The following is a 24,025-nucleotide window of genomic DNA, read 5'->3' as shown; positions in this document are numbered from 1 at the left end:
GCTAAATTTCTATTTTCAGAAGATAATTCTGAAGTTTGACCTTTTAAAAATATACATTTTAATAGTTTCCAATTGGAGCTATTTCAAACTAAAATTTCAAAGCATTATTACACTGCATGTAGAGTTGTTATGAGTTGAAACGTCCTCATTGGATTGCATAGGACAGAGTGGAGCGTCCCTAAAGCATTCCCAAAGCTATAATATTATGGAAGCAGACTTCCGCATCTTTTTCCTGAGGAGGGGCTGCTGGGTTCAAACCACTGACCTCTAGTTAGCTATTGAGTACTTCACCACCACACTACACAAGTCTCCTTTCAATGACTAGGAGTCTTTAATTTTGATTACTTTTTGTTTCTACCATAGGGCTCGGAGCCCTGTGGGTAGAGTGGTTATGCATGGGGCTGTGATCCAAAGGTCAGCAGTTTGAAACCACCACCCTCTCCTTGGGAGAAAGACTGGACTTTTTACTCCTGTCAAGAGTGACAGTCTTGGGAACTCACAGAGGCAGTTCTACCCTGTCCTGTATTGTCACGATGAGCTGCACCTACGCGATGGCAGAGTTTATTATCACCATAGGAGAGCTGAAACGCCCCTTGCGCTTCATGAAAGAACTGCGTCTTCACGCCTCTGCACCAATGCGATTCTCTACAAGAAGACAGTGTTGACCCATCTTCCTCCCCGTCTCATGGTGGCCTTGTTTGCTCTTGCTTCCTCTCTGGGTTCAAACCATTTGCACAGTCAGGGCCTGCCACTCCAAAAGTGGGTCAAAGAGAAGAAACGCTTGTCAGCAGAGCTTACGTCTGATGTTACTCATGTAGTCAGTATCGGGGAATCCTTGTGGCTGTGAGCACCCCATATCCCCATTACTTGAGAAGTGGCTGCTATGGACAGGGGTTAGACCGTACTTTACCACGCAACTTACTTCATCCCTGGAAGTTTGCTTTCATGGATTCCCTCTGGGAAGCTTCCTTTTCGTCTTGTTCCATAGTAGAGTGTGTAGTTCTTGCCCTCTCCCTTCTCCTGTGCGTTCATTCCACGTCTGCAAACCCCGACTGTGTGTGACCACTGAGGACAAGCGCGCTTTTACATTGTGATTGAGGGCATCCCATCAGATCTTCTGCTTCACTCTGCGTCCGATGAGTTGGTTGAATTATGACTTGAAGATTCCTGCTCTAATTCTGGAATTGTATCTTCCCTGCCGACTTCATGCATAAAGAGACTTGCTTTTTTGTAAATCACAAGCAAGTGTTCCTTTAACTTGCTTCTATCACAATTCAAATCACTTCGGGAAGTTTTGCCAATGTATGTTGGGAATCCTCTCTTCTCTGATTTGTACTGAATTTTCATAGAGGACGAACTGGACGAGGGCGGGGAAGGAGAGACACACAGAGAAAGAGAGACTGACATGCATTTCCAGGTTAATGTTCTTTTCACTGTTGAGCTGATTCTAGCGCCCAGTGAGCCTGTAGGATGGCGCAGAACTGCCTCACACGGTTTCCAAGGCTGCCGTCTTCATCGGCGCAGACAGCCAAACGGTCCTCCTGTGGAATCACTGGGTGGGTCGAACCACCCACTTGTTCGCTAGCACCTGAGCGTTTCAGTCATTTCATCACCAGTGTGCTCCTTCAGGATCCTATGAAACTCCAAAGAGGCTTTTCTGAAGCCTGCGCTTCCTAGTGATTTTTCCATTTCTCTGTACTAAAATAGTAACATATATCTGCTTAGTCTATATAGTTCAAAAGTGAAAAAAATATGACACCAAAAATTGAAATAAAAAACCCCTCAAGATAATGTAACATATATGTGCACATACATATATAAACTTGCATTTTCCCTATATCATGTGTGTTTCCAATAAAGGAAATAAGTGGAAAAAGTACGCTGTGGTCTACTATGAACTTAATATTTCTTTTCAGAGATATTTTTGTGTTCTTGCAACAAATATGTTGAAGCTCTAAAATTGTAATTAAGAGTTCTCCAGTGTGAGATTCTAATTTAGTCCAAAGCCCAGGTCTTGGAAACATTATAGACATATATGTAATGCACTCTTATACTAAAGATGGATTGCATCTTTTTTATTTTAAATCATTTTATTGGGGGCCCTTACAGCTCATCACAATCCATGCACACATTCATTGTATCAAGCACATTAGTACATGTGTTGCCATCATCATTTTCAAAACATGTTCCTTCTACTTGAGCCCTTGGTATCAGCTTATTTCCCCCCTCCCCCACTCTTCCTCCCTCATGAACCCTTGATAATTTATAAAATATTATTTTTCGTGTCTTACACCAACCGCTTTACTCCCTTTACCCACTTTTCTGTTGTCTGTCCCCCTGGGAGGGCATTATATGTAGATCATTGTGATCAGTTCCCCATTTCTCCCCCCACCTGCACCCTTACCCTCCTGGTATTGCTACTCTCATTATTGGTCCTGAGGGGTTTATCTGTCCTGGATTCCATGTGTCAAGAGCTCGTATCTGTACTAGTGTACATGCTCTGGTCTAGCTGGATTTGCAAGGCAGAATTGGACTTAACGATAGTGGGCAGTTGTGGGGGGGGCAAGGGAGGAGAACGCATAAAAGAACTAGAGGAAAGTTGTATTTTTCATCGGGGCTATATTGCACACTGAATGGCTCATCTCTTCCTTGTGACCCTTCTGTAAGGGGATGTCCAATTGTCTACAGATGGGCTGTGGGTCTCCACTCCATGCCCCCCCTCATCATGCACACTGATACAATTTTTTGTTCTGGGTCTTTGATGCCTGATACCTGATCCAATCAACATGCTTCTCAGCTAGATGGCTGCTTGTTTATCTTCAAGCTTTGTGACCCAAGATGCTATATCTTTTGATAGCCGGGCACCATCAGCTTTCTTCACCACATTTATTTGTGCATCCATTTTGTCTTCAGCGATTCTCTAGGGAAGGTGAGCATCACAGAATGCTGGGTTATTAGAACAAAGTGTTCTTGCTTTGAGGGAGTACTTGAGTAGAGGGTCAGTGTTCGTCTGCTACCTTAATACTTAACATATGGATATAGAACTATTTCCCTATCATTATATATAAATATATTTACACATGTACATACCTGTACTTAGACCTCTGTAAGTGTCCTTTGCCTCCTAGTTCTTTCCTCTATTTCCCTTTACTTTCCTCTTGTCCCACTATCATGTTTGACCTTCATTTAGATTTCAGTAATTCCTCTTGGCTGCATTGCCCTTTATTAAGCCACACCAGGCATCCTATGCCCTCCTCACCATCAATTTTAGATTACTTGTTGTTCCCTTGTCCCTGGGTTTGTTGACACCCCACTTTCTTTCCCCCACCTCCCGCTCTCCCTTGTCCCCCTGAACCGTCGGCCCACCTATCTTATCTAGATAGATATGTAGAGACAATAATAAGCACAAAAAACAAGACAAAGTAAAACAAAAAACCAAAAGAAAACAAAAAACCCAAATCAACAACAACAAAAATGACAAAATAAAGGTAAAGCCTATAAATTAGTTCTAGATCTGTTTGTTGACCTATAGGAGTGTTTTCCAGTCAGTCTGATGGGGTGCCATGCCCTGGCCCCAAAGTCTATTTTTGGTATTCCCCAGGGACTTTATTGCTTTGCTCCCCCTTGCTGCTTTGTTGCATGCCCTTAGTGTTTCGCCCCAGTGTGATGGGGTCAGATCGGGCACAATTCCCACACTGTGTCTCCAGTGTTGTTTTCCGTAGCGGTATGGGTCAGTTGTGTCTCGTGGTGGGGTCTGCGATCAGCGCATTTTTGACAACCATAGCCCTCCATGTCTTCATTCTGTGTTCTCATAATCTCTTTTTTCCTACATTAAATTTTTTTTATCCCCTGGAAAATGTCTCAACTGTTCACACACAGTAGCAGAGTAATAGATTTTTAAGTTCAAAATGGGCCTACTTTAAAAATATACCTAAGTGTTTATCAATGCTAAGACACTAAGACAGAACTCCTTGTCTTTAAAGCTACTTCAGCCACTTAGGGATGGTCCAGGAAGTAGAGCTCAGCAGGCGTGTTCAAATTGTCTCAGTGCCATCAAGTGTCAAGGATGCAAAACTGCGCCTGGTTTCAGTCCTTGGTGAGGGGGTTGCTGTACTTCGTGCTATGCAGCACCTAATGCTGGCGGAGAGCTGCCGAGTGCTGGCTTCCTAGCACTGCCGAGGCACTGGCGTTTCAGCTAGAGTGGGCAAGAGACAAATGCCCCTCTGTGGTGTGGCAGTGACCCCTCTGAGAACCAAGAAGGATGGACGGCAGTTGCTAACCCACCAGTGAAAACTATGACAGACATCAAAAACGGAAACAAAACCCAAACAAACACTCCTGAGTGGTTGCGGTGCAAACTGATGATTTGGGGACACGCAGGAGGTGAGCGTCTCTTCACCTGTTCCTTGCGCTGCAACTGTGAAGCAGTCTGCAGAGAATGTCTCAGGGAGGCTATCAAGAGAGCTCACATCTGGATGAGTCCTTACATTTAGCTTGGAGGGGCACAGTCCTTCGCATGTATCGAGGTTTCCCTTTTTTCTGTACAATTCTAGGTAGATCAAGCAAAAGCATCGTGTAGAATGTGTGCCTGACCTTCTCTTTGTGTGAATATGAGTTGAAAAAAGAATAGCCAGGGATGGGAGTGAGGAAAGTGACCTTGCCAAGGAACGGAGAACCAAGTAGGCTGGCGTCTTCTAGGGTGTGCTTGCCAGTGTCATTGTAAAACCTGCACCTATTATAAAGCGCTGCCTTGACATCAGCAACCTGGTGGGCCTCAGATAGTTTAACTCCAGTATCTCCCGCCTTGTGCTCCTATGGATAAGACGCCCCACTCCCCTACGCACTAAATACTTCTTATCACAGGGATCACTTATCACTGCTATCACTGCGTAACGTAGCAGTCTTCAGTTTCCTGCTGGTCCATGGAATTGTTGAACACGTTAGTTACCTCTGCCTGCTTGAACAGGATGTGAACCCTCTCACTTGTTCCTGTTGTCTTCCTCCTCAGACCCTGTTTGGTCATCCTCTTCCCTGCTTCTTCTGTGTGGTGGAGCCCTTGTCCCATGGCCATGAGATGTGCTAAATAAGCTGCCGTTGCTCTCATGTGTCCAGTATTGGGTGTTATGTATTTGGCCATCCTTATACCCCAGGATAGGAATTTCCCCCACCTGCCCGCCCTGTGAGCATGGGCATGAAGACTGGTTATAAAGGGGTAATAATTCATTGCCCTGGAGTTGATTTGGACTCCAAGTGACCCTGCAGGATGGAGTGGAACTTCCCTACAGGGTTTCCAAGCCTAAGATCTTTATGGAAGCCCACTATGGAGAAGCTGCTGGCTTTGAACCCCTGGCCTTTTGAGTAGCACCTGAGCACTTAAGTACTGTGACACCAGGGCTTCTTTGACAAGAGAATAGAAGGACAACATCTGGGTATCTGAGATATGTGGCCCAACCAGAATACAGACCTAGTAGAGAAACTGCATATTACTTCAAAAAACTAACCAAACTTACTGCCATCAATAGATGGCGACTTAGTGACTCTCGAGGACAGGGTAGAATGCCCTCTGAGTTCCTGAGACTGTAACTCTTTATGAGAGTAGAAAGCCCCCTCTTTGTTCCGAGGAGTGGATGGTAGATTTGAACTGCCCACCTTGCCTTTAGCAGCCCAACATGTGAGCTCTGTGCTACTAGGGCTCCTATGCATGTTACTACTTCCCACCACGGGAGCCCCGGCAGACATTGCTCTTCAACTGGCCACACTTGCTTGCTGAGCCCATGCCTGGTTTCAGAATTCTTCAAATGGTCTTACCTCTTAAATGCCACTCAGTTAAAGTCACTTCTGCCCATCTTTCCATTCTATCACTCAGATCCAAGCCTGGATTATAAGACTCTCCTAATTGCTTGTATTTACCCCCTCTGGTCAGTTCTTCACACTACAGCCAGCGGATCAATTTAAACTCAAATTTGATGTGTCATTTCTTTCTGTGCAGGACTTCCACATTTGCACCTTTCTAGAGCTTCATTAGTTTTTGCTTTCTGTTTAACCCATGTCTTAGCCATACAGGTACTCTTTTTTTGGGGGGGGCGGGGTTTTGATATATTTTATTATTATTATTTAAAAATCATTTTATTGAGGGGCTCTTATCACAATCCATACATCTATCCATTGTGTGAAGCACATTTGTACATATGTTACCATCATCATTTTCAAAACATTTTATTTCGACTTGAGCCATTGGTATCAGTTCATTGTCCCTCTCCCTTACCCCATGATCCCTTGATAATTTATAAATTATTATTTTTTTCATTCTTACACTGACCACTGACTCCCTTCACCCACTTTTCTGTTGTCTGTCCCCCTGGGGGTATATGTTGATCATTATGATCTGTTCCCCTCTCCCCCCCACCCCCCCACCCCACCTTCTCCTTCCCTTCCTGGTATCACTACTCTCATTATTGGTTCTGAGGGGTTTATCTGTCCTGGATTCACTGTTGTGTGAGCTCTTGCCCATACAGCTACTCTTAAGTGTACAAACTGTGTCTTTAAGGATGTGTAATTAAGTCTGACCAGGTGCATAATTCTTATTTAGCTTGTTTTAGTGCAAGGAAAAGGAGCCCTGGTGGTATAATGGGCTGCGCTTTGAGTTGCTAATCCAAAGGTCAGTGGTTTGAACCCCCCAGCTGAACTGTGAGAGAAAGATGAGGTTTTCTGCTTTAGCAAAGATTTAAAGTCTCAGAGATCCAAGGGGTCAGTTCTACTCTGTCTCTATGAATCAGAATCAACTGGCGGGCACTGAGGTGGTTTTTTGGGGGGCAGGGTAGCGGTGGTGGCAGGATATAGACATAGTTAGGGAATGCCCAGCCTGCAGACCATAGAAGGCTCTTGTATATTTAATACTAGCTAACATCCTATGCCTCATCAAAGAGAAGCAGGTTCAGTCACCACATTAGGGGTGAGTTAATTAAATGTATGGCCCTTGAATGATATTATAAATAACCAAATGGTGCTTGGTTAAAAAAAATAAAGATTCTCACCTGCTTTAGCGCAAGAAAAGGTTTGAAGCCTTTTCCATGATTTAAGAAGCTTCCAGGGAAGATGATTGTAATGAAGAATCTGTTGTAAATCGGGCAATTAACATAATTTAAAAGGCAAATAAGAGCTGTAGTAAATTGGTCCTAATTCAGAGATGGCCTTACTAAGGAGTCCCTGGATAGCATACTGGTTCAGAGCTTGACTAGCTAAAGGTTGGTGTTTCGGCACCACTGCAGGCACTTTGGACATCAGGCCCAACAGTCTGTTTCATGGGAATCCCACTGAGAGCAGTTGTATTCTGCACACACAAAGTTGCCATAGGACAGAATAGACTTGACAACTAACAGCAACAGGAAGTTACCACATTCAAACAAGGAAGGTATATCTCAAGAATGAGAAAGAAAGTTGCACAAAGATCTAAGTGCGTGAAAGTTGATTTTCAGTGGTATAACCAGAATTTATGGCAGAATACTCTTCCTAGGCCTTAGATTTGGCTCTGAGCTTCTCTGTTGCCAGAGACAAAGAAAACATCAGATTATTCTCATTAACTCTGAATTTCATGGATGCAGTATGATATAAATTCACGTACTCCTTCAATTCATTCAACATATAGTTCATACATGGCTAAGCGTCTGGCTGGGCGCCAGTTGGGACCAGTCTCTGACCTCCTGGAGCAGTCGTGGTGGGCTTGTCTTTGTTTAGCTCATCCCACAGATTCCTTTCCAGGGAGTCAAAGGCTGCTGTCAGATGGAGAAAAATGGGAAGCATGCTGATTTTAATAGGTTTCCCTTATAGGAGAAGACAAGACAAAACACTGTCCAATTGTGGAATAGCTATGCCTACATTTGCTAAACCACGTTTTAAAATCTTGTTTGCTAAGAGACCAGCCTGACATTTTAAATGTCTAGCAAGTGAAAAGCCCATAATTTGAGAGAAGGCCTTACACAATTTTTCTCTTGATTAACCCGATGAGCTAAAATAGCAATATTATGCTCCATGCTGCTTAGAACACAACACAATATTTTAATGATTTAATGCTATTTTTGAAGAAGTTGAATACCCATATGTGAAGGATAGAATTTGGCATTTTCTATTTTATGCTTTAGCACCCATTTTTTATGAAATAGGAATGTTTTTAAACTGGATTGATAACCAAAAGGCTAGCAGTTCAAAACCCACCAACTGCCTGAGGGAGAAAGATGAGGCTGTCTGCTCTGGCAAATATTTAGTCTTGGAAATCCTACATTGGGTCACTCTCAGCCAGAATCAAAGAATGGCTTGAGATCACCTCTCCTAAAACTGTTTATAATAGAAGACTTCCAAATTCTATACCCCATACTGATTCATTTAGTTTTGTACAGGCATATTTTGTATGTACTTTATCTCAGGGGATTAGCTGCTAAATTCAACTGAATAAGCTGAGAGATTTCTATGAGCACTTTGCTGAGATTTTAATGGCTTGGTGGGCGTTTAGTGACACTAACCTTAACATTCTTCGTGCTAAAATTATCTCAGTATTACCATGGCTCAGAACTTGGGAGCGCTGGCTGTCATTGTGCCTGTGCATGGGTGAAGCCCAGAAGAAACTCTCTTCTAGCAGAGGGAAGCGGTCGTGTGGCTCCGAGCGCTCTCCTTTTGCTCATTTCCGTGCGGAAGTGGGTGCCTTTTAATCCGGGATGCTTTTTGGTAGGTTCTTTACTTTTCATTAAGAGATATCATTCCCACCATGGATGGTGATAAGAGCTGTATGAGCCCAGGTAAAATGATTTTTTTTTTAAAGAGAGAGAGAGATGTCTTCCCTCTTGCTGGCTGGGCTGTTTAGGAAAGCGTGTGGATCTGCTCTTAATTGGCAACATAGCATGTTTGGATTCTAGATCAGAATCAGCAATACTAATCACCAGCTCAGTTATAAGATAGGATTTTTACTTAGGGAGCATTGAATGAATTTTATACACGCTTCTGTTAGGCACTGTAACACCCCAAAGTGCGGCGAACTGGCAGAACTGCAGAGAGCAATGGCGCGCGCTTTGGCACATTACGGTGCGTGTCCTGTGAGGGCCACTGAGAAAGACCTTGACACTGGGCGCACACGGTAGCAAAGCTGATGCAGACCAGATATTGTTCCCACAGCTCACTACGTTCTCTTTATGAGGATCCACAGGAGTTTTATATTTCTTTCTGCTAAGCAGTTTCCATCTTGTAAGCACGAAGACCTAGAATTGCATGATTAATAGAACTTTCCTTTATTGCCAAGCCTGCCGATGAGGTAACATTTTAATAAGTGAGACCCGCCAAAATCTAATAAGAGCCTTTAGGAGGATGAGCAGTGCGGGAACTAGGATGAAGATCTGACAAGGAGTTTCTCTGTGGAAGCCTAACGAAGGCACTTCAAGACGGGGCTGGAAATCAAGAGTCTAGACAGTGCTGGAAACAAAGCTGCTGAATCGACTAATTAGGAGGCCCTCTGTGGTGTGGGTCAAAGTTGTATCTCTAATTTGTGGTGAGAGCTGTAACTGTGATGATTAAGAGGGGAGATAGTGGAGAGGATTCAAAAACGCCAGGGTAGTGAACTAGCGAAAGTAGGCTGTGGGCCGAGAGCAAAGCAAGCTGGAGGGAACAGCTTTGAAGGATGGAAGATCCTTAAGTTCAACTTAAGTATCTATGTGAAGGGAAATTAATGAGGGTCCTGACTCCGGAACCATTACAGTGTGACCTTGCACAAGGTTCTTCACATCTCTTTCCTGGATTTTCTCATCTGTGAAAAACTGGTTTAACTAGACTATCTCTAAGAGCCTTTCAGGTGCAGTGTTCTGTGGTGTATTGATGAATGGAAGGAATGTCTAAATAGAATAAGAACAGTAAAGCAATTAAAATATAATAATGCTGTTATCATTGGTTAATATTCTTTTTATTAGCCTACTTGAAATGCTGATTGTATTATAAGATGTTATTATATCTTAATGAAAGGGATGAATTCAGTGAGCAATAATACCAATTATTTAACCAAAAGTTTTGGTGTGCTTTTTGGGAACCCACTCTTAAATGAGATAGGTGTTGAAAGAATGGTTGATGTGGATTATGATAGATTATAATTTACCTGAAATTCTTTGATATGGCTCCTATTCGTGAGACAGGATATATGTTCCCACCTTTTGAATCAAGAAAGACTTTATGGCTGTCTAGTCATTAGAATGGGAGAAAAGTATGTGTTTCTGGGCCCTCAAAAGATTGGCAGCTTTTTCTTTCCGTAGAGTATTGGCTCTTTGACTCCAGCTTCTATGTTGTGAGTAAGCTCAAGCGCCCTGTTGAGAAGCTTCTACAGGGAGGAAATGAGATTCTTAACCAATAACTCTAGTTAAGCAATCACTAGCTACCCATTTAAGTGACCGTCTTGGAAGTCAATTTTCAGCACCAGTTGTGATACCCCAGTTGACACAACATGAAGCAGAGTAGAATCATGCTCATTGCTCTGGTCATGACTCATGTTTTAAGTGACTAAATTTAGAGGTAGTTTATAATGTGATAACAGGTAATTGTATCATGCAATGAACATTTATTCACTGGTAATCATGTAAGCCAATTCCAATTAGTGTATTTGGATTGGCTATCATCTCTATATACTATGCATTTCTGAAAAATCTTGCATGCCATAAACCTGCATACTAATAATTGTACAGAGTTTATGGAAAAGATAGGGTTGAGGTGGAACACTTAAAGCCTGTAGAATTTTATAATGCAAGCTCAAACCTAACAAAATAACAATCCTATGAAAAATACAAGTTACAACAGCTTGCATCTGGCATCTGCACTTAAAATTCTTATACATCTTTATCAGATGTCTATTCTGGATCTGTGTGTCCCTAGAGACGTGTACATTTGTAGCATTACCAGAGAGATCTGTGAACCAGAAAGCATAGGGGCCCTTGGTGGCATGAAAGGACGACTCTGCTGCAGATAATTTATTTTTCTTTTCATCTATTGCCGAAGCTCTCTCTTAACCCGTGAGACTGATGATATTGCCTCAAAAATTAACATTCTCAGAAATGAAAAAAAGAACCCAAAGTACTTTCGAGTTAAAGCACACCCTTCCTTATCAATACATTTGAGCTAGTTTTCCTTAAAGAAACACATTGTTAACAGATTAGACAATATCAAAGTCAGCCTTTACACAATAGCTTTCTCTTCATATGTGGTGTAAAGAAATTGTTTATGTATCGACTGTAAAGGATCAATCCACCTGTTTTCATTGCTGCCTATCACAGTTGGACCTTTGAGCTACCATCTCCTGACAGACTCTGAGTTTGGAAACCAAGAAGAGATTGCTGTTCTGGGTGGGTAGCATTTGGGGCTCCTGTGGTTTGAGTTTTCTTCACTCGATCCCTAGGACAAGGCTGTCAGAGCTAGAGTGAAAGTAAGGCTCTTTAAGGTGTGCACCTGCTGCAGCCATGGTGGTGTCCTGTAACTCTGTGGGCTGCTAACCACAAGCTTAGCAATTCGAAATTTCCAGCTACACTTTGGGAGAAAGATGAGGTTTTCTACACCTGTAAAGAGAGTTATAGTCTTGGAAACCTACAGGGGCAGTTCTGCCTGGACAATCAGGATCACTACGAGTTGGAATCCACTCATGGCTGTGAGTTTTGTTTTCAGTTTGGTCCTATTTAGAGGAGGCTGGTTCCACTAACTGTTAACTTCCATTGGAAGTGCTGGTGTAGGCAAATGATGCTACATTCCTGTAGCAGCAGAAAAGACGTTGTCACCGGTCTATGAGGTAGTGACAAAGATGGATTCCCCAAGGGGGATGTTAGCAGCTAACATAGATTTGGTGGGAAGAGACTTACCTCGTAAGTCATGCTCGGTTCTGTCAACTGTCTCATACCTGGATTGATCAAATGGAAGTTCTGAACTCAAAGCAGCATCCTAAAGAATAAATTTAGCAAGACAGATATTGAGAAGGAATAGTTTATGGTTGTACACTGTATTTTTCTCATTCAAATTAAATTATATCATTTGATAGTTCACTGTCGAAGAAGATTCTGAAGCAGAAAGGTGGTTATAGAAGGATAGCACACAATGAGCCAGGGGCACAGAATGCTCTGTTGGCTTCTTGGCTCACCAAATAGGCCGGAGTTGGATGAATGTAACTCAAGTACTTGGAATTGTGGGTGAATGTTTGAAATCCTGGCGCCTTTCTTTTGAGCATCACGACAGCTTTGGGCATAAATTGAGTTTAACTTTAAATGAAATATGAAAATGAATGACTGAACTTATTATTTTATATTCTAGAGCATTACTTTGTACTCAAAACTTCCTCAAACAAATATTTAGATAAGACTTTGAAACTTAAAAACAAATTTATTAAGTATGCCTATGTTGACATTGAGTTTTGAAGGTCAAAGATAAATAATATCTTTTGCTCTAATGATTCTTTTCAGTTTTTGATAATGTGTTTTATCAAAAGCAGACATAAAATCTAACACTAATCAAAACAAAGATCTAAATAAATTGCAGGAAGCTGTGAATTTTAGGGTATTTCAAGACGAAATTGCATTATTTTATTAATGCAGATACTGGAAGTAGTTTAACCGATACTGTGTATTCAGATATTTTATTAAGGCAGATTCTGGAAGTAGTTTAACTGATACTGCTTATTCAGAAAATAATCATAATTGGCATTGCAAAGGGAATTTTTCAGACCGTAAAGGGAGTTTTGGTGGACATGTGAAGGACAAAGAGACCCTAAACTCACTTTTGTGGGACCCGCAAGGGTCGTCGAGAACTCGGGTTGCATGTTGGCAGCAGAGCCTGTCAATGACCCCGTGGTGTCTGTGGGTGAAAAATCACAAGGTTTGGTTGTTTCTTCTTTATTTCTTTGGTAGTGGACAGTAAAATAGAATAGGTGGGAGAAAGTAGCAATAACCTGTTCTTAAAGAATGTTGCTGCTGCTGCTGTGTACCACAGAATTGATTCTGACCTGCATGGACAGAGTAGAACGGACCCATAAGGTTTCGCAGGCAGCAGTGTCTGGAAGCAGACATCCACATCTAGCTGCTGGCTGCTAGATGGGCACATAGGAATGCTTTAACCATTGCACCACTAGGGCTCTTTTCTTTTCTTTAAAAAAATCATTTTATTGGGGGCTCATACAACTCTTATCACAATCCATACATACGTCCATTGTGTCAAGCACATTTGTATATTTGTTGCTATCATCATTCTCAAAACATTTGCTTTCTACTTGAGCCCTTGGCATAAACTCCTCATTTTCCCCCTCCCTTCCCGCCCCCTTCCCTCACAAACCCTTGATAATTTATAAATTATTATTATTTTGTCATGTCTTACACAGTCCGATGTCTCCCTTCACCCACTTTTCTGTTGTCCGTAGCCCAGGGAGGGGGTAATATGTAGATCCTTGTAATTGGTTCCCCTTTTCTACCCCACTTTCCCTCCACCCTCCCAGCATTGCCACTCTCACCACTGGTCCTGAGGGGTTCATCTGTCTTGGATTCCCTGTGTTTCCAGTTCCTATCTGTACCAGTGCAAATCCTCTGGTCTAGCCAGATTTGTAAGGTAGAGTTGGGATTATAATAGTGGTGGTGGTGGTGGAGAGGGGGAGGAATCATTAAAGAACTAGAGGAAAGTTGTATGTTTCATCGTTGCTACATAGTACCCTGACTGGCTTGTCTCCTCCCGGTGACCCTTCTGTAAGGGGATGTCCAGTTGCCTACAGATGGGTTTTGGATCCCCACTCTGCACTCAACCTCATTCACAATGATGTGATTTTTTGTTCTTTGATGCCTGATCCTTGATCCCTTTGACACCTCGTGATCACACAGGCTGGTGTGCTTCTTTCACATGGGCTTTATTGCTTCTGAGCTCGATGGCCGATTGTTTATCTTCAAGCCTTTAAGACCCCCAGATGCTATAGCTTTTGATAGGGCACCATCAGCTTTCTTCACCACATTTGCTTATGCACCCATTTGTCTTCAGCGATCATGTCAGGAAGGTGAGCATCATCAAATGCCAGTTTAATAGAACAAAGTGTTCTTGCATTGAGGGAGTACTTGAGTAGAGGCCCAATGTCCATATGCTCCCTTAATACCAAACCTATACATCTATGCACATAGATCTATTTTCCCATTATCATATATAAATATATTTATATATGTAAATGCATTTATTTGGGTCTCTATAAATGAAGGGCTAATTTCTTAAGCCTGGGACAATATTTTTATTATACAAAATTATCCTAATTTGGGCACACCACCTGTCTTCTGAAAAGCAAGGATGCTGCTTTGAAGACTGAGACGCCCCTGACCCAAGCCAAGCTATTTCAATTGCCTCTTTTGCATGTGAAATTTGGACATTGAATAAGGAAGAGCAAAGAAGAATGGATGCATTTGACTTGTGGTGCTGGAGGAGAATATTGAAAGTACCATGGCTGTTCAAAGGGCAAACTGGTCTGTCTTGGAAGAAGTATGGCTAGCGTGCTCCACAGAGGCAAAGATGGTGAGACTTTCATTCACAGACTTTGGACATGTTGCCAGGAGAGACCGGTCCCTGGAAAGGTCATCATGCTTGGTAAAACAGACGGGCAGGGAAGAGAGGAAGGCCCCCAATGCGATGAATTACACAGTGGCTGCAGCAATGGGCTCAGGCATAGGAACCATTGTAAGGCTGGCACAGGATCAGGCGGTGTTTTGATCTGTTGTGCATACGGTTGCTATGGTACAGAACTGACTTGGTGGTACCTAACACAACCTGTTTCCTGCTGGGACTTGGGTCATATAGAGGAGGGATTCAGCTTGGGTTGTGCCAAGAACTGAATTCTCCATGGTTCTTCACTGTGCTTTGTCCAATGGTTGACCATGATACTCAACTAGAGCTGCTCTTATTGTGAAGGTCACCAAAGGCTTATCAGATGAAACCCAAAGAGGCAGTGAGTTAAGGCAGAAAGTTACTGTTTGTGATGTACCTGCGACAGTAACTGTGCAAGGTCCAGTTAACATGACAGGAGCAATGAAGCATTCACACAGCTTTATCACCTGACCAGCATGAAGATAAACCCAGAAATACGAGACCAGCAACTCACCATCAATGAACTGAATTGTCCCCATGTCCAAGGACTGGTCTTCTTCGAATGCTCTGCTGATCAGCTTTTTGAGTTCTGTAGTTATGGGAGAAATTCCTGGTTGTTTGTTCTCCATGATTCCATGATTTTCAATTTTGTTGGAATCCAAAGGCAGGAGGTAATCTGCAGGGCTCTTTGTTTCTGGATTTTCCATCCTGAAGATGGTCATAAGTTGTACCTCTATGAAGTTTGGACTGTGGACAGCAGACACATCACACCCAGAGTCATTAGTACGTATCTTACAAAATGACTCACTCAATTGCGACAAAGCTTTAGGGCATATTCATTCATTTTTCCTTATGGGTTCATAAAGAATGCACCATTTCTGAACTAATTTCAATGTTTATTCGACATTTTAAATGTAGGAAAAATATATATCTTATGTGCTAAAATAGGTACCATCATGTAGGCTAAATTCAACTTGAAGAGGGCTTACTAATTGAATGAAGTGACAGAGTTTTCATTTAGGCTTTTATGGAAAAAAGTTTGTTGATAGCAACCAGCGTTTCTGGTTGTCTTATAGGTAAATGAAACCAATGTGCAGGATGAATTCTTCCAGAAAGAAAGAAAGACCTTTAGGAAGGTCTATGAGTTGATATAAACTTGATGGCAGCTTTTTTTTTTTTTGAGGAAATAGCAATTTATGTTATAGCAGTAGATCAATATTATTTACATATTGTAACCAAGTAAAACAATTTAGATCATAGGGAAATTTCTGGTGCACATTTTTTCCAAGAAGTTTTTTTTAAATTAAAAGACTACAACTCAAACAGAAACACCCCCCTCCTCTTGAGTTGCTTTTAAAATGACATATTAGAATACGGAGAAAGGAGACTAGTACCTGATTAATTATTTTTGTTATTTATTAACTTGACGCCTTTTTTGCATATAAAAATGAAGCAGAGTTCTTTATAGCTCTATCCTCTAGGTTTCACCTTTGTGTTCACACCATCCATCCACGCCGAAGGATGTGGAAGTGTTGTAGAGGTCACAAGAACTGATAATGTGTATCGCTAGCAGTTATTTAGGCTGTACAATCAGCCTGAGTCTCACTTCATTATTTCACTAGACAATCACAGGAGTCAAAGCTTTGTTCCCTATTACTGATGTCTCCAAGGCATAGTGGGTCTTTTCACAACTCAAACTGACCTTGGGACCAAGGTGCAAATGAATCCTCCTGGTTTGTTTCTTTTCAGATTTTGGTTCATGTGTGTCTGTGCATTCAGGCAGACGACTTCCTATCAAATGGCATTTAAGAAGCATTCTTGTAGCATAGATATATGCTTTTCTCTTAAACTTTGAATCTTATAGAATAATCTTTTAGCTGGCTAATCAACGTCGACCTGCTTAACTCACATAATGATTTTAACTAGAGCTTCCCCCATTACTGAATAATTGATTAATTACTCATATAATAAATTTAAATAAGAAACTACCAAGAGGGCATTGGCTTATCCTATACATACTAGATAAAAATTGTTTATATTAGGTTAGCACATACAGATTTATAGAGGAAAATATGCTGCATTTCTCAACATAAAATAAAATAATTCCAAATTACCCATCTCTTTCTCTCTTGGGTCTTCATGTCATCATTCGGAATGGAATATACAGAGGAGAGAAAACGTTTTATGAAATTTAGATATTCAAATTATCATTGCATATGCAACAATGAAACATTCTTCAAGTTACTTTTGTTTGTGTTATGTTCAGGACAATTATTTATTACTCATCATCATTTTTCATCTCATTAATTATTTGAACTTTATATGATCTTTAAAAATAAGAGCAGTAAATAGCAGAGAAGTCCTGGAGGTGCCTACAGTCCCGGCCAGTGCCTCTGAGCAGTTAGACCCGCTAATGCTCCCAGGACAGGGTGGGACCACAAGCCCCCTTTCCACTACCAGGCCCTGCCCCTGCTCCTCCCACTGGGGCCCAGGAGACTGCGGGAGGAGATGGTCCTGAGTGCTGGGAGGAGCTGGGCTATAGCCATGGCCACCAGCGCCTGGGCATTGAAGGAGAGGGGCCTAGGCCAGACCTGGCGCCTGGATGTGCCCTATGTCCACATTGGGCAGTCCCACTAACTGCCTGGATCTGAGCCATTCTCTGCAGGAGCTGGGGGTTAGGGACCCCCATTGGCCCTGCAGGGAAAAAGAAGGGTGGGTCCATTGGTCTAACTTGGGGGAGCTCTGGGGGGAGTTCCTCACATGCCATGAACCGGGAAACCAGAGAAAGCTAGTCCAGAGCGAGGATGGGAATGGGTCTGAGAGGAGGTGGAGGTGAGACCAGGTCCCTGGGAGGTCACAGCACTGTCGGCAGGCAGAGCCTTGCCATCTGTCAGCTGTAGTACAGTAGCCATGTCCGCACTCAGCTGGCTCTGGAGTCTCCACGCCTTTCCGCCTGGGCTGAAAAGGGGGTAGTGAGGAGGCTGGGGGTGGTGGCGATGGTAGCAAGGCAGCGAGGGAGCTCCTGCTCCTCGTATCCCGACTGTCCCCTTAGAAGCTGAGGATGTTGGACACTCCTGAGAAGGTTCCTGATAGTGGGTTACAAGTGTCACGGTGCTTCTCACCATCCTCACCCAAGGGCCCCTCCCTGGGCAGCCCTCCAGGAGGGTGAGGCTGGAGAAGGCAGCAGGCGCAGAGGGCTGCAACCCCGGCCTTGGCCTTCATCCTCACTGCTCGCAGGGCTGGAGGGACCACTAGATGGGCTCTCCCCCATTGTCCCCTCTGGCTGGCCCTGGCCACTTGGCCCTGTCCCTGCCTGGCCAGACCCCAGGGACGACACCTCCCCTGATTGTTCCCTGTCCTTGCCTATTTGCTTGCGCCTGCATTGCCGGCTGAAGCCCTCAAGCTCTGTGCTGCCGAGAACCAGGGATCACGTTAGTGGCTCGCAGGTGGCAGGTAATCTCCAGGCTGGACCAGAAGTGGTCAGAGAACTCAGGTGACATGTCCAGCATCTGGAGTAAGTCGTCGTGATGACTCCAGTGCAGGTCGCAGTAGGTGAGGGTGCCCAGGTGGCCCTGGGCCTCGCAGGGGCCATGCAGACAAGCTCAGGGGCTCTGTAAAGATGTCCTTTTTCCCTTGTAGGGCCACAGCCACTTCTCCCGCAGTATCTCAATAGAGTCCCGGGAACAGAGTAGAGGACAGCGAGCAGGTCCCCTGCATGCACTAGCGTGTCCCCAGGTGGTGCAAGGGTAGTCTTGAACTTCATGGCTAGGGCCCGCAGGCAGGCTGCTCTTGGCGCTGGAGGTGCAGGCAGACATCAGCTTGCAGGCACTGGGGAAGCCCTTCAGCACCATATTCACCTCGATGTCTTTGGTGCAGGAGCAGAGGCCCGCGCGCACCGGCAGCATCTCCGTGTGTTAGCGCGCAGTACCTGAGTGTAGCCGTTGGGTGACAGCCGAAGATGCGGACGTAAATGAGCCAATGAATATCACACAGTCGGAGAAGACCTTCTCCGGGTTGGGATGAGGAAAGACATTGCCGAAACCCACTGCTGAAGGGGAAGTAAAAGGCCGTGAAAGACTTGTCCTTGATGGAGGGACCAGCCAGGCTGCTGCTGTTACAGGGCTTGGCCATCTGGTCCCCTAGGTTCTGCAGCCAGCCAGTGTTGAGTAGATTCGTATTGATGGTGAGAATGAAACTCAGACAGAAAGAACCACGGAGCTTTGAACACGACTCAGTGGAAACATGTACATTGTTAACACGAGAATCTAGTTGAATATTCTAAGACTAAGATGAATCTTAGTTAAATAAACATCATTATATTATATTTCTGATTAGGATCTGAGCCTAAGTTCAAAGATCACATGCACTTTTGACTTTCCTGTTAAACTCCTTGAATTCTTCAAATTTTTCCTACAGAGGCCACAAATATAGCCCTGTGCATCTTACATTTTGGGTGGCAGTAGTTCTAGGGAGGTTGGCTTTCTTTCTCTCTTTCTTTAAAAAAAAAATCATTTTACTGGGGCTCATACAACTCTTATCACTATCCATCCATCCATCTATTGTGTCAAGCACATTTGTACATTTGTTGCCATCATCATTCTCAAAACATTTGCTTTCTACTTGAGCCCTTGGTATCAGCTCCTCATTTTTCCCCTCCCCCCACCCCTCCTCCCTCACAAACCCTTGATAACTTATAAATTATTATTTTGTCATGCCTTACACTGTCTGATGTCTCCCTTCACCCACTTTTTGTGGTCTATCCCCCAGGGAGGAGGTTATATGTAGATCCTTGTAATCGGTTCCCCCTTTCCACCCCACCCTCCCTCCACCCTCCCAGTATCGGCACTCTCACCACTGGTCCTGAGGGGTTCATCTGTCCTGGATTCCCTGTGTTTCCAGTTCCTATCTGTACCAGTGTATATCCTCTGGTCTAACTGTATTTGTAAGGTAGAATTGGGATCATGATAGTAGGGGTGAGGAAGCATTAAAGAACTAGAGAAAGTTGTATGTTTCATCGTTGGTGCACCGCACCCTGACCTGCTCGTCTCCTCCCTGAGACCCTTCTGTAAGGGGATGTACAGTTGCTTACAGATGGGCTTTGGGTCTCCACTGCCAGGGAGGTTTTTCAATAACATTTTATAAATGGATTTCTTACACCCTGTATGGCAGTACAGGGTTAAAAAGATCTGATTTGCAGACAACTAGTACCTAGCATGGAAAGATTATACAAAGTAATTTTACCAAAAAGAATTGGTAAAATTCAGTAGCACATGGTGAAGAACTGATGGCATCGAAGGAAGATGTCTATGGTACACTAAACACAATGGCAAAAAATGGGCATTGGGGATGGACTGAATATCAATGGAAGTGTTTCATAAGCATTGGAAGGACTCACTCATCTGTGTCAAGACATTGGAAGACAGCTACCTGGCCAACTGAGTAGAAGAAATCCATATTTGTGACCATTTCAAGGAAAGGTGACCAAATAGAATGTGGAAGTTATAAAGCAATATCACTAGTATCACACACAAACAAAATTTTGCTAGAGAGCAAACTAGTTGTAGTAGTACATTGACAGGAAGCTGCCAGATAGAGGTGCAATGCCATCAAACATTGGAAAAGTGTTAAGCTACAGGCAGTCAACAATTTTAAAGGATAAAGTGAGAACAATGGAGCCTATGAAAGACTGCCCTGATGAACAGGATCAGCATTACTAAGAAATGCAGTGGTTTATTAATTGAAATGGAAAAGTGATTGATAATTTAACTAAATTATCAATTTAACTAGATGACCAAAATCAGCACAATATACCTATTAGCCTTACTAAATTTAGCACAAGAAAAGGCTTGGAGACTTTTCAGCAGTATAAAGCTGCAGGTGCAACAAGTGAAGGTGATTGTAATGACGAGTTTGTTAGCAGAGGGGTTGGCTCCTTTGTTTCAAAGAGGCGACGATTTATATGACCTAAGGTGCTGGGTGAAGCAGTAGTGCTGGTGTAGGTCCTATGAGTAATTTTCCTGAAAGGCTGAAAAAAGCTATTGAGGATGGAAGTTATTTGCTAGTGACTTGCTTTGGGGAGAAAATGCCTGAAATAGCCTATATTTCAAAAGAGGGCAAAATGCACCAGGGCATATGGCATGGAAAGATGTACATATGGCACATAAGAATTACATTATTAGTTGGGGGTAAGGTATCCAGGGATTTTAATCTCAAGTCCTTATATCAAACTCAAAAACCCACTGTCATCCAGTCAATTCTGACTCATGTTTGACCCTATATGGCAGGATAGAACTACCACTGTGGAGTTCTGAGAACTGTAAATCTTTACAGATGTAGAAAGTCTCATCTTTTGCCGAGTAACTCGTGGGTTCAATCTGCTGACCTGTGGTTAATAGCTCAAATCATAACCCACTAAAGCACCATGACTCCATTTTTTTTTGTGTGCCACTGAGGGTGCACTTGAGGGCACGTTACCTTGTTCTGAAGGCATGCTTCTTGTTATTTGGAAGGAAAATGCAAAGGCTTGGGTTACAAGCATCATCTCTGAAGATCGATTCTTGAACCAGTTTGTCTCTGCTGATGAACGTTTATTGGTTGGCTGAAAAAATTCCTTTTAAGATTTTCCTCATGTTGACAAAGCACCTGAACATGCAAGCACTTTGGATGACCTTCAACTAGTGTAAAGGTCATATTTTTACCTCTGCAACATCATGTTGCTACATCAGCAGATGGATCAGGCTGTCAGAGCCTGTTTTAAGATGTCTTATTTATGGCATGCCATCTCCCAAGCATTCAGGGCTACCCCCAAATGATGTGATTAGCGTAAGGGAGTTCTATGAGCGTAAGGGAGTTACATAACATTTCTGGTGTCATTAAACTGCTTTGATGAGTCTCAGGATGAAAGGAAGCAGTCAAATATGACAGGAGTGTGGAACAAATTATGTCCACATTTGTGCATGCTTTCAGGGGTGCAGTGTCAGCTGTAGTTGATGTTAGCAATCAACAGCGGTTAGACATCAGTGAAAATGATGCTTTAGAGCTACTCGATTTTACAGTGACGTCTACCTATACATGCATACAAAGTACTGTCTCATTTGTAGTTACTACTTTTATTTTACTATAGTATTATTATACTAATTAAAGTATTTTAGTGTATTTGGAAGTGTATTTATATGCACAGAGACCCCACTTGTCTGTCCGTTTGTCGTATTGTGGAGACTTGTGTGGTGCTGCGATGCTGGAAGCTTTGTCACTGGTGTTTCAGACACCAGCAGGATCACTCAAGGGGCACTTCCAGACTAAGACCCTAAGAAGAAGAAAGCAATCAAGCCTACCTGGAAGAACCACACCAACATCCGTGACCCAAGGGCGTGAAATGATATGATCCAAATCCAGAGGAGAGAATAATATCAGAGGTTAAACCATGAGATTCTGGTTTGCAGAAGGCTATGGATGACAGTGGAAGCCCAAATTTCATTTGCAGTGTTCACACAGGGAAAAAGCCTCTGGTGATTTCCATCTAACCATGATCGAGGCCTTAGTGACACCAGCAGTGTCGGGCTGCGATCCACACGGTTCTTTCGGAAACCACTTCAGCTCAGAGGAAGAAAGACTGGGCTGGGCTTGCGACTCCCGTGAACAGCTACAGCCTTGGAAACCCACAGGTGGGTCCCTGTGAGACAGCATTGCCTCGATAGCAGTTAGTTTGGAGAGTTTGATAGTGACAATGTGCATTAGGCTGCTTAACTACAAGGTTGATAGTTCAAACCCAACAATTATTTTAATGGAGAAAGATGATGCTGTCTGCTCCTGTCAAAATTCACATTCTGGAAAACCCAGTATAGGATCCCTATGTGTCAGAATTAACTTGATGCGATGGGCTTTGTTAGGCCTCTATGAGCAGATGCATAAATACGTATGAATTTCATTCAGAAAATGTATTCAATTTTTAAATTTTACATCTTAAACAACAGTTGCCAACAGACACTGAATGTATATAAGATTAGCATCACTGCTCTTTCTGTCTGGCCTGTGAATCCGTCCAGTTTCCACGCCCAGGTGTACTATGAGGGAAATGGCCTCCACTGCACCCGACTGCTGTGGGCACCAGGGAGAATCAACAGCTGTCTAACTAACCTTGCCCTCTGAGAAGGGTCTTCCTGCTAGAGCAACCAACAAAGCATTTGCTTTCTCCTAGTAGCTGTGTGGGAGACCAGTCTTTCTGGGCGAACACAGTCCTCTTGTGTGATCCTGCTCCCTTGAGATTCTTGTTGTTTGCATTGCTTTATTCACACAATTCATATAAAATGCGAATTTACATAAGATGTGAATTCACATATTACATGTTTAAGATGTGCACTTTGATACATTTGACATGCATATGTGTGAAATATGTATCAAATTACACGTGCAATTTTTACAAATATCTCTGTGGACAATCTCTTTGAAACCATCAGAATCAAGATAGTGAACATGCGTAATAGTCACAAAAGCTCACTCGCCTCTTTTTTGAACACCCCATTTTGCCCCCTCCGCTTTACTCTCTCCAGTTATTGACCAGCTTTCTGCCCCTGTAGATTGGTTTGCATTTTCTAGAGTTTTGTGTAGATGGCCTCCCCATGCATTCCTTTCTGCCTTTACTCCACAGAATTATTTTGAGATGCATCAGTGTTGTGTTGTTGTGTCTTCCAATAGCTCGTTCTTTTGCCTAGTGACTCTCTGTTCTTTGTACACACCACAATTGTTTATCTATTACTCTGTTGGTGGGCATTTGGATTGCTTCCAGTTCTTACAAATAAAATTGCTATGACTACTTGTGTACGAGCCTTTGACTACTATACCCTCAAAGTAGATTTAATGATTGTTCATTGTTTCCCACATTTGCTGTAAAAGATAAAGCAAGCATTAAAGTGAACCTTTTACTGTTCATCCATATAAATGCATTAATAATAGATGTTCTAACTACTTCCCAACTGTGTGTAGAGAATCAAATGAAGTCATTGATATAAAAGTACTTCTCCAGTTGTGAATCAGGATTTATACAATGAGTCGAAGACAAGATAGTACCAAAAGATTCATGGGTGACAAAATAATAATAATAATTTGTGAATTATGAAGGGTTCATGAGGGAGGGGGAAAATGAGCAGCCGATATTAAGGGCTCAAGTAGAAGGCAAATATTTTGAGAATGGTGATGGCAGCAAATGTACAGATGTGCTTGACACAATGGATGTATGTATGGATTGTGATAAGAATTGTACGAGGCCCCAATAAAATGATAAAATAAAATAAAATAAAACAAAAAAATAAACAAATTATAAGTGTAAAAAAAAAAAGTAGGCCTGGAAGTGCATGGATTAAGAACTCAGCTAGGGAGGCAAAGGGAATTTATAGAGCTCTCGATAAAGACATGTACATAT

At 42.8% G+C, this 24,025-nt stretch overlaps 1 protein-coding gene and 1 pseudogene across 1 annotated transcript in view; both read right to left on the bottom strand.

Moving 5' to 3' along the window:
- IMPG1 (interphotoreceptor matrix proteoglycan 1) overlaps positions 1-24,025 on the bottom strand; it is a 167,280-nt gene that overhangs the window by 60,448 nt on the left and 82,807 nt on the right. The window contains exons 9-12 of the mRNA XM_045294325.1: positions 16,722-16,742; positions 15,122-15,354; positions 12,779-12,855; positions 11,871-11,949 (exon numbers count right to left, since the gene is read on the bottom strand). Of these exons, the coding sequence (XP_045150260.1) occupies positions 11,871-11,949; positions 12,779-12,855; positions 15,122-15,354; positions 16,722-16,742 (410 nt within the window). The remainder of the gene's footprint in view (positions 1-11,870; positions 11,950-12,778; positions 12,856-15,121; positions 15,355-16,721; positions 16,743-24,025) is intronic.
- LOC115871012 lies at positions 17,144-21,319 on the bottom strand (annotated as a pseudogene).

The sequence above is a fragment of the Echinops telfairi genome, unplaced genomic scaffold (genome assembly GCF_000313985.2).
Source record: "Echinops telfairi isolate 266 unplaced genomic scaffold, ASM31398v2 ScPeMD7_3533;HRSCAF=4204_0, whole genome shotgun sequence".
Classification (NCBI taxonomy): Eukaryota; Metazoa; Chordata; class Mammalia; order Afrosoricida; family Tenrecidae; genus Echinops; species Echinops telfairi.
Note: the sequence above shows the minus strand (reverse complement) of the source record. Positions and strands in the feature narration are given on the sequence as shown.